This window comes from Solanum verrucosum, unplaced genomic scaffold (assembly GCF_900185275.1).
Source record: "Solanum verrucosum unplaced genomic scaffold, falcon-dt-bn FXZP01000268.1, whole genome shotgun sequence".
Lineage (NCBI taxonomy): Eukaryota > Viridiplantae > Streptophyta > Magnoliopsida > Solanales > Solanaceae > Solanum > Solanum verrucosum.
In genome coordinates, this window is record NW_026019957.1 from 521,464 (window position 1) to 532,999 (window position 11,536).

Here is an 11,536-nt window from a genome sequence, read left to right on the forward strand (position 1 = left end):
ATGTTTTAAAAAGTGTTTTAATACATCTAAACAATTACTTTATCTATTATCTTAATCTTTTTTGTAATAATTTTATCCAATATATTTTATAATACTATAAGTTTACTCTTCAAATTACAGATATATGATCTCATGTAAAAGCGAAAACTGTGCAATTTATTCAAACACATTTATTTATCAAAATAATGCAATGCAATGCGATAAAGTACTCCCTCCCTCTGTCCATTCTTTAAGAGAGGTGCGAAACTGTCACCTATCAGACGAACGATTTGCAACACTGCATCCTTTCTTACATCATCTATGCGCGTTACTTTCTTCGAGAGGTTGACCGCATGTCCTAAATCAGATTGAACTTGAGGGCTTCTTCCCTAAATCTTCCCATTTCTAAGAAGTCCTCAAGTTCAATCTAATTTAGTTTAATTGTGTTTTAGACGGAAATAATTTGTCTTTGTTTTGTTTTATGTATATTTGTTCTTAGTAAGTGTTGAAATTTAATTTTCAAAGAGGTTTAGCCTCGTATACGATCCACATAGAAAACATATCATCCTGCACGGCAACAATTGAAATCGTGCCACCTATTATAGTCTGGATTGGGAATATCACTGAACAAACTTGATTGACCAACATAGTTTATGCATCATTAATGTAGTGGCTTGTCGAGCATTTGACAAACTCATCACACCACACCAACATAATTGAAAATAATTTTTTTTTAACCAAGTTATACAAAATTGAAAAGAACGCATTGAGTGGAAGCTCGGGCATTGAGAAGGAAGGACACTTTCAGAGGGAAAAATCAGTGAGATCGACATGGTTTATGATCCACGAATCTCATATTAGAAATTGTATTCAAGCTCTGTGGCTAGTGTAGTCTGTGTTATTTTGACTTTTCAAACTTAGAGAACTAAAACATCTCAGTAGCTAATGAAGGAAAATTAACCGAGATCCGTTAATAACAGGGAACAAGAGGGGAGTAGGGGTTTGAAGAAAACAAACACGTACGTCTTGCTTAATGTTGCTATATATTCAAACCTTCTTCCATTGGCGAATTGATAATAATCTTAAATATAATAGTACTGCATTGGAAAGCTAATATGCATTGCTTAACCATGGTCTTAAACATAAATATCTTGCATTCATTAATTGGTTTGACGTAAACATAGAATACAAACAATTTTTCAAACAATCTTCCCGGCTTACTATGATTTTCGGGTGAAAGGAGAGTCATTGTCAATACTTTGAACGAGGAGGAAGAACATCTCTCTCTGTCTATTCAAATATCCGAGACGGCTAGTCAATTTGGTGACACTGGTTCAGCAACATTTCAGTACATTTGATTATTTGAACCATCTAAATAACAGTTTGCTAAAGGTTACATTGCTACTCTAAGGGAAATGGTAATCAGATTTATTCAGATAATCAATAGTTTCCAAGTATTCATTCGGAGTAATCACAGTTTAAATTAAGAAAAACGATTTTTGTTCAGTTCACACCGTATATCCACTTCTCCGCGTTGCTTGTGTATTTAATCAACTCTTCTGGTTTGAACCATAGTTTGATCTCGTCCTTCGCTGTCTCGGGTCCATCACTCCCATGGATAATGTTCCTGGAAAGCAACTCATCTCGTTCAGATTCAAACGTCTTAATTTTAATAAGAATAAACGGAGCCTAATTATGGAATTAACAGAAGGAGTTTTGGTACCTTCCGACTACAACAGCTAAGTCACCTCTAATTGTTCCGGGTTCTGACTTCTGTGGATCTGTAGCTCCGATAAGCTTCCTTCCATATTTAATCACTCCTTCGCCTTCCCATACCTAGAATTCAATTATGAAGTATTTAAAGTGAAACTCTTTAGCAAACAAGTAAAGTTAGACTTAGCTAAATTCAATCTAACCATTGCTACGACAGGGCCAGAGCTAAGGAAACCACACAGACCATTAAAAAATGGTCTCTCTTTAAGGTCATGATAATGCTTTTGAGCAAAATCCTTAGACGGAACCACAATTTTGATCGCGACTAGCTTGAAACCCTTGCGCTCAAAGCGTGATAGGATTTCTGAAATCTGCAATGGAATGAAACTTTCTTAGCCAATTCGACAGAGAACTCTATATCTGCATATCATGGATGCAAGAGGGACAAAGATAGTTCATGGAATTCACATACCAAGCCTCTTTGCACTCCATCTGGCTTGATGGCGATGAAGGTGCGCTCCATCTTGTAAGAAATGTGCCGTGTCAGTTGTGACAAAGAATGCAAATACAGTCGGACCTCTTTATAACAATCATTTTCTATAATAACATTTCACTATAACAACCTAGTTTTCTTTGGAACCAACTATCATATTATGTTATATTATATATTATCTATAACATCTCGTTATAGCAGCCAAAAAAAAAAACACGACGTTGTTATAAAGAGGTTGGACTATAACGATAAATGCAAGATATAACACGTCAATTCATAGGAAGAACAAGAATAAGGTACCTCAGCAGCATGCGCTTCTTGCTCCTGGAGCATGTAAGCTAAATAATAAAGACGGAGAAATAAAACGAAATTAGACTAGAGGTTCCTATTTCTTTTGTTATTCATTGCATACAGAAAATTCAAATTTTCACCAAAGAGGCGCATTCGCAAAGGACAGAAAAAAGTTTAGCAGCAGCATTCAACAGAGGTAAGTTACAAGATGCCAACCTGCTGCAGGAAGGGCAAGAATACCCGAGATCCAACACGAATTCTGGGACTTAGTCCTGCCATATGAAGCTAAAGAAGGCACAACTCCTCTCAAAGAAACTGTGGCTGCTGCAGCCGCTGCTCGTCCCCCTGCAAATAGGGCAAGACAGACATATTGTGTCTAATGAGCAAAGCCTGGTCAGTTGTACAAGTGAAAAACAGAAATAGAGGCAGATCGAGGATATACAGACATTGAATCGATTTGGTCTATGATATAGTGTAATTTTTTCAACGAATTACACTACCCTGTCTCCGCCCTTGTGTAGTCATTCCCACTAGATCATCCCTATGTATAAATTTAACCTATCATCAAACATGTGAAGGAACAAAGCTCAATGCTTCTCCACACTGATCAAACACATCAACAGTGCTAAAGGCAGCCCACACACGCGCGTACAAACATACATATATAGACCAAGCTCGAAGATGCACGAAAATTGAAATCAGTCTGTGAACACACATATATATAGGTTGATAATTTTTTTCTAGAAATATACATCATGATCGAAAATCTCAATGCTTCCCTCCCAGACAGATCAAACACACACACACTGAGTTCGAAGATGCACGAGCACTGAAAATCAGTCTGAGACCACACACAAACATAGATAGATCGAACACATCAATGTTGCTAAAGGCAGGCATAATAGAAACATCTAAGATTTCAAATCAACGCACAATTACACACACCAAGCTCGATAATGCACGAGAATTTTGAAATCAGTCTGCACACATACACATAAATAGACCAAGCTGGAAATGCACATAGATTGAAAATCAGTCTATGCACCACACACATACACATATACATTGATAAATTTTGTTATATATACATGAAAAATTAGGCGAGGAGGTGAAGAAGGAAGAAACATTTGAGATTTAAGGAGGAATGAAACGAAAATTTTACCGGAAAAAGCACGAGAACTTGAACTGAACAGAGACTTGGTAGCTCGTGAAGCAGATCTACAAATCTGAGAATTCATCTTTCAAACAAACAAAAATAATTCTGATTCGATACGTAAACAGATGAAGAAGAAAAAAACACAATTCTTATGCACTCTGTTTTTTTTTTTTTTTTGTGAAGAGTAAAAGAAGAAAGGAATGAATATGTAGATTGATCAGTTTAGTGTGCTTTTAAATTTAGTTAAATACTGTTAAAGTATTGGACACGTGAGTGCACGCGCTGAGTGGGAGCGTGGTAGAAGAAAGAGTTTGGGCTTTGGCTGGGTCAAAATCTGGGCCCGGAGTTGTTGGGCTGAATTAATGAATCAGATTCGTTGCTTGTGAAATTTGTATTATGTTACTATATACTTTTTATTTTTAATTAGTTTTAAAAAAATTATAATTCAATCTATTGATTTTTATAATGATGAAAATTCAAATTTTAATATTTAGTACACATTATGTTGAAATATTATGTTAAGTTGAAATCGTAACAAACATGTTACATCGTAGAAAGTTGTATGCAAACAAGTGTCGAAATATTTACTAGATGTCTTAGATTCGAGCCTGAAAAGAAATCCTATTTGAAAAAAATTAAAAATTTACTTATCCTAGATTATCGAGTAATCATTCTTATTCTTTGATTGTTCCTAAGTTAATTCTTTACATCACTATTATACCTTTACCCCCCTTTGATTTCTATTCTCATTTTCTTGTTACATCGCACATGCATTAAAATTTTATGGGTTGTCAGTTTTAGGACAATTACCTTAAAAATATTACTTCCTCCGTCTCATGTGACACTTTTCGAATTTCGAGATTCAAACAAGTCTATCTTTGATGGTAAATTTTTCATAGATCTTTTAAATAGTTTGAATTATCAATTATTGTGACTTATAATACTTTTTACGTAGTTTACAAATATATAAATTCCATTTCAAAAAAGTTGAAGATTCCATGCGCAAATTGTTAATGAATTTGTACAAATTCTCTGTCTGGATGATAGAAAATCTCATCATGCAATGTCTATAATAACGACCACTACTATGCTACAATCCCAGCAAAGTTGGAGTCGTCTATAAGTTCTCTATATTTGGGCAACACAGTGCGTAAAGCATCCCACGTTAGCATGGTCTGAGGGAGGGTCGCACCCAGTGTGATGTACACAGCCTACCACTAAGTTCTAGATATTTGACAGGACTAAAAGTTATCATGCAATGTCTGCAAATAACAAATTTCTCTAGCCAGATGGTAGATAAATCTTATCATGCAATGTCTGCAAATGGTTACATTCTGTACCAAAGAATAAAGCCTATCAATGTACACGGTAGTTTGCCAATCCAGGTCTCGATAACCATTCCGTGCATAATGAATTATTAACAATCATGTCACTGGTTTCAAGAAGTACAACAGCTAAAACATAAACACGAAAATGTAGTCAACCAGTCACTAAACATGAGCGTGAAGTTGTGAGCTGTGTCGTCTCTCTGAAGGTAATTCGCTTTGAAGTTAGATGCAGCCACCCAACTGCCAAAAGGAAAAAAACAATTAGAGAGATGAACGAATTGAAAGCATAACAAAAGAGGCAAATACTACAATTCATTAGAATGTCATTTTGATTCTCAGTTCATGTTTGGGATTTTTACTTACGACTCTTCATACATCACTGGCTAGAAGTTAATCATGGTGCATTATCTGTCATATAACTAGGCTGGGATTCATTGCCCAAGTCTACATCTTATGTTCAGTATGTGCCGTGAGAGAGAGAGAGACTTTTGACGGACAGCAAGTACACATCCTTTCCATGTTCTTCCAGTTACATATTTGCTTCCCTAGTAACAATCTCACTCAAAGAAGCCAATTAAATAGCACTTAAGGGCGTGGCATAGTGGTTAATGAAGTGGGTTGAGAATCATGAGATTTCATGTTCAAATCCTAGCGAGGCAAAAAAACACTAGGTGATTTCTTCCCATTTGTCCATACCTAGGTGGACAGACTTACCTGAGCAGTAACAAAAATCACAAGACAGGTAACTGCGAGAAAAACGTTACTACTACTGGTATGAACGGGGAAACAGGTACAGTGCACCAAGCCTATCCCGTCGGATAGCGGGACAATGTTCAACTACCTACCAACCTTCTACCGTAATCCGCGCAACCTCCATAAACTCCTATTTATGGTCATGTCCTCGATAAGCTGAAGATGCACCATATCTAGTCTAATCACCTCTTCTTAATACTTCTTTGGCCTACCTCGAGCCCGGACATCACAGTGACCAAGTAAAAAGAAAAAAAACTAAATAGGCAAAGGCCTCTAGCTAACACAAATTGCCTGTATGAAAATGTCAATAAGTTCAAGACTGTGTACCAGAATGGATTCAATTTCCTCCTGAGTAACTGGTGTTCTTTTGGGTTGATCAGAAGCCTTCCCTGCAACAGACATGCTAGGTGGGGACCTTGAGAAAAATGTTCGAGGAGTTTCTTCAGCTGCTGGAGTTTTCTGATGTTGGGAATTCTGCGATGTGGTACCTGCAGGTAAAAAAAAACCTTCATGTTTTGTTATAAGAAAAAAAAAAGGAAGTGTACCAGTGTGCTTTTTTTTTTTTTTGGATGAAGTAAGATATATCCAGTTAAAAGCTAAACGCATTAGTAATCAATATAACCCGTTCTCCCTCTTAAACAAACCAGATTCACACCGTTTACTTGATCTCAAAAAAGAACAAAAAAAACAAGACAACTGGCATTTAGTTTTCATGTTTCTGTGATGACAAGAGCCTTTTGTCATTAAAAACAATACCGGGCAGAGGGGGGAGGTGAATGACAAGTCCTTATGCATCATGCACTTGAAAAAACTTATAAGATACTAGTAACAAGCAAGCGTGACGAGCATAGGACTGAGGCAGCATGAAAAAGAATATATACAGTTCCTTAACCCAGGATTGAAAAAGATAAATTGAACAGAAAGAGGAATGATGTGATATGATTAAACACCATCACAACGGGTTGCAGCAGTCAGTTACACCAGTAAACTTTTGCACTGGCAGATATAAGGGGTTGATTTCTCATATGGTCACTCAACTAATAGTTATTATTTCTAGAAAAGTTGTCCTTTTTCTTGATTCCAATTTTTTCAACAGAGAAAGTGACTTTCTGATATAATAGCTATTGATTGAGTGACCATATGAGAAATCAACTCTAGATATAAGTGGTGCACTTGGAATCTAGCTACAACTTGTGAATTCACCATGGAACAATTTGGAATCTGGCAGCTTAAACAATTTGTGCTTTTTTCTGGTAATCTCGGCAACTTGTGAATTCACCATAGAACGTGAAATTGTTAATACAGTCTACAACTCCTTAGACTAACCACAAATTGGTGAATGATGGTACCTAAGATGTGAGACGAATAAAGCATAAAATGGACCTGCAGTTAATTAAGACCAACACAATGGTGATATAGGACAATAGATAGGGCAGGTCTGAAGGAGGATACATTGAGAGTTGAGAGATAGTGTAAGTTAGCACCCCTACAAGTTTCTCCCACTTAGTAATAGCCATTAATCTCCATCAGCATTCAAGGGGCTTATTTAAGCTACAGATAAGGAAAACTACAAGTAAATATATGAAGCCAGAAAAACTCAGTGATACATACTACTGATAAGCAAGGACTAGATCGATGAGACTTACCATAATAAAGGCAACAACAACATACCTATTGTAGTCCCACAAAATGGGGTTTGGGGAGGTAGAATGTACGCAGACCTTACTCTAACCTCAAAGGTAGAGAGGTTGTTTCAGATAGACCATCGGTTCAAGAAAAGAACAGTCCAAAGCAGTCCAGAAAAGGAAGTAACAAAATAGTACTACAACACAATAATACGATAGTCGAAGTACAAAAAACAACAAATAGTAACAAAAATCGAAGAACAAGAAACTACAAGAGTAGTACTGCGACTACTAGTATGATGGACAGCAAGAAAATGCACTCATAAGTCCTACCTACTAATCTTCTACCCTAATTTGTGTCCTCCGCAACCTCCTAACAAAGGTCATGTAGCTAAAACTGTGTCATGTCTTGTCTAATCACCTCTCCCCAATACTTCTTCGGTCTACCTCTACCTCTCCTGAAACCAACCATAGCGAATATAATGAATTTATAAATTGTTTCCAACATGAAAGCCTTTTACTTGCCACAACCTAAGTGTACTAAAAGTGTAACTTTATACAGCTTTCAAGGAAAACTCTTTTTTGGGGGTGTTTTTGATGCAGGATCTTCCAAAACCAAATACCAAGACTTTAACTTGCAGATATAATGTGCTAATGTCCAATAACAAGATTTTCAAGGAGAGGACGAAGTGGAAATGAGGGTATTTAAGACTGTTAAGGGGATGGACAATATGTAATGAAGTGCAGAAACAGTGAGGAATGAGTAGAGAATTTAAAGAGCTACGAAAAGGAAAAAGGAGGAGAACAGAGAAGAAGAAAGGAAGAGATCATGTATATTTCCAAAATATTATTCATTCAATTCTCCTCCAACATAGAGGGACATATTAAATTCTACAAGCAAAACTCGAATGGTGAAACTCCAGTGAACTGCCTAATTAGAAGATCTGAGATTAAAAACTGATGTGTAAAGCTGTTTGATAGCTTTTGGACTACCTTGAAGTTCAAACTTCAAGTAGATGAATAGATGTTGTTTGTCCAAGTCTCAAAGGATGCAGTACATTGGAAAGATCTAAAAGCCATCAAACTCATGCACAAACTAAATAACAAGAAAAAGTAAATCTCTTTTTTTAGAATAACAAGAAAAAGTAAAATCCGAAGTTATAACCCTTATTCGCTACAGCTATAGCATCATTTACTATTGTATAAAAATAATTTTTCCACAAAAAGAAACAGCCTATTCGTATCCTAAAGGATATCTTAAAGGAAGAAACTTCCTCCCACATATTTTATTTTATTTTTGACACTGGTAAAATTGTATTCTTCTGCATTAAGGGAATGTTGGCCACCACCAAAAAATGTCAATTACAAGCTTCCTATATCTACTATACACAGTTGTTTACACCAAAAGAGTAAAGATACTAAACAATTCCATTTAAACTTGGGTATGGAATTGGATCTATCTTCAAAACATCTACCATTCCTTTCCTTCAAAACTGACCACCATATTCATGATGGTATTTGCCCCCACCATCTCCTCCCAGATATTGAAATAAAGGGAATTTTCATATGAAGATGAATTAAAGAGAAAATAAAGATGACTCTGAACGTAATTGGGTATTCTAGTAACGTGGTATAAATTCACAAATGGATAAACTTCCAGAGGAATTACTCCTAGTGAATACCCTTGGATCCCCAACCGGGACTCCCTCAACCAACTGCAACACATGATTAGACAAACTTGACAAACACTTTCAAAACTAAGTTCATTCACCAAAACAATCAAATCTAATAGATACTCATTACTCGAGGCAAAATTACGGATCCTGAACCACCATTCCACCCCCACCCCACCTCCTCTCTCTTACCAGCAACTCTTTCACAGTTATATTAAGTGATTGAAACTAAACACAACTATAAGTAAACAAAAAGCAATCAATCAATCAACTTTGCTTCAATCCCAAAATAGGACTGGACTAATCTACATGAATCATCTATATCATTCTGCTCTAAAATTGAAATAAAGAGAATTTTTCAAAAGAAAATGAATAGAAGGGAAAATAAAGATGTGTCCTTTTTGTTAAACTACTAGCAATTTAGTCCTCACTTCTAGTTTTTGAAAACAAGAACGTGATTATTTAGCATTTTTCTAGTCAATAATGACTTTAAATGCACTCGCGTATTCTAGTAACATGGTATAAATTCACAAAAGAACGAATTTGCAGAGGAAATGGGATGTTTCTCAACCGACCGACACTGTTAATTAGACAATTTCTATGAACCCTTTCAAAATTAAGTTCATTTACCAAAAGGACCAAATCTAACAAATTACTCATCACTCGAAGTAAAACTATTGATCCTGACCACCATACCACCAACTCTTTCACAGTTTATTATTTGATTGAAACTGAACACAAGAAAAAGTTAACAAAAAGCAACCAATCAATCAACTTTGCTTCAACCCCTAACTAATTAGCATTGGCTACATCAATCATCTATACCATTCTAGTCTAAAACAGAAACATGGGGAATTTTTCAAAAGAAAAGGATGAAGCGGGAAATAAAGACGATCCCTTTTTGTTAAACTGCTTGTAAATTAGTTTTTATTTCTAGTTTTTTAACAGAAAGAACAAAATTTTAGCATTTTTCTGTTCAATAATGACTCTTTAAATTTAATCTAGTATAACGGGGTATAAATTCACAAAGGAATAAACTTGCTGAGGAATTGCTCCTAGCTTAAATGTCCTAGATCCACAAATGAAACTTTCTAAACCAACCACAAACTCTAAATTAGAAACTTCAATGAACCATTTCGGAAGATCAAATTATCAAATTACTCATCACTCGAAGCAAAAATAATTGATCCTTAACCCCCCACCCCCAGCTCTCTTCTTTACCAGCTATTTTTTCACAGTTATATCATTGGCAATTAAAACTGAACATAAGTCATAACTATAACTAACCAAAAAGGTATCAATCAACTTTGCTTCAATTACAAACTAATTGGGGTCAACTATACGAATCTTCTCTACCATTAAACTCTAAAACATAAGCCAAAACCAAATTAGCAAAAAAATCAACCAAATCAAGAATCCATCAACATATTCATAAATTCAGATAAAAATTACAGAAACCCAAAAGCTGAAAAGTAGATGGGGGCATACCAGAAGGCTTTGAATGCCTCTGTGGAAACTTGATTCGTGGAATTCTCTTCATTGCCTGCGCTCCACCCATTGCTTTCTTCTTCGATTGTAAGAGAAAAAAAAGTCTGTAGCCAAACGAATTTCTAAAACCGGAAAAGTATTAGGAATTCTTCAAAATATAGCCCATTGCCGCAGTTATTAAGAAAATAGCCACTGTACTCACGTATTGTTTCATAATGTATCTTATTATGAGAAACTTTCACAAATAATCACTATAATAAATTTAATTATGCTCAATAACTATAGTTTGCATATTTACGGGATGAAACTACAGTTTAAGTTGTTTCGTTTGTATAATTCGCGGGTATATTTGTATAATTCAATTATTTTTGTATAAACTCGAAATAATAAATTTATACAATTAAAAACATCAGAAGAGTAAATAGTTATACAAATTATATTATACAAATTTTGAATCATACAAAAGTTATACAGATTTTATTATACAAATTCCGAATTATACAAACATGCGAATTATACAAAACTAAAAAGTTGAGCCGCGTAATTATAGCTAAAAGTAGGTCGCGAATTGTAATTAAAACAAACTATAGCTATGTTAAGTAATTAACTAGTATATGTTTGCTTATACGCGTAATTTTCCCTATTATATATCATATTGTATTATTTTGTATTATTCTTTGTCGTTAAATAATATTAGACGTTAATAATTTGAATAATAAACCTACAAAAAAAAAGGGTATCAGTTAGAGCTAATATGAAAAGGTAAAATAAAATATAGGGGAAATAGGGGTTTTAGTCCATATATTATTGCATATGATAGTTTTAGTCCTTGTGTTATTTGACTATGCACATTTAACCTTGAGATTTTGATACTTGAAGTTAAAACTTAACTATTGATTAATATAATTATTTAAAAATATATAAAATAAAATAAAGGGTTGGTGATTCTAGCTAAATGATTGAATGATTATTTTAAATATATAAATTGAGTCAATTTGTGTCTCTATTTTCTCAGTTTTCTATACATTAGGATCGGA

At 34.9% G+C, this 11,536-nt stretch overlaps 2 protein-coding genes across 2 annotated transcripts; both read right to left on the bottom strand.

The window, feature by feature from the left end:
* Nucleotides 1-1,405: 1,405 nt before the first annotated feature.
* LOC125814611 (nucleoside diphosphate kinase 3-like) lies at nt 1,406-3,773 on the bottom strand. The gene is made up of 7 exons (XM_049494076.1): nt 3,639-3,773; nt 2,693-2,821; nt 2,486-2,523; nt 2,165-2,215; nt 1,896-2,063; nt 1,703-1,815; nt 1,406-1,606 (listed from the first exon to the last, which is right to left on the bottom strand). The coding sequence occupies exons 1-7, from the start codon at nt 3,712-3,714 to the stop codon at nt 1,483-1,485; spliced, it is 699 nt and encodes a 232-aa protein (XP_049350033.1). The 5' UTR covers nt 3,715-3,773; the 3' UTR covers nt 1,406-1,482.
* A 1,118-nt stretch (nt 3,774-4,891) lies between these two features.
* LOC125814612 (uncharacterized) lies at nt 4,892-10,679 on the bottom strand. Its single transcript, XM_049494077.1, has 3 exons — nt 10,500-10,679; nt 6,041-6,201; nt 4,892-5,200 (listed from the first exon to the last, which is right to left on the bottom strand). The coding sequence occupies exons 1-3, from the start codon at nt 10,567-10,569 to the stop codon at nt 5,183-5,185; spliced, it is 249 nt and encodes an 82-aa protein (XP_049350034.1). The 5' UTR covers nt 10,570-10,679; the 3' UTR covers nt 4,892-5,182.
* Nucleotides 10,680-11,536: the final 857 nt, after the last annotated feature.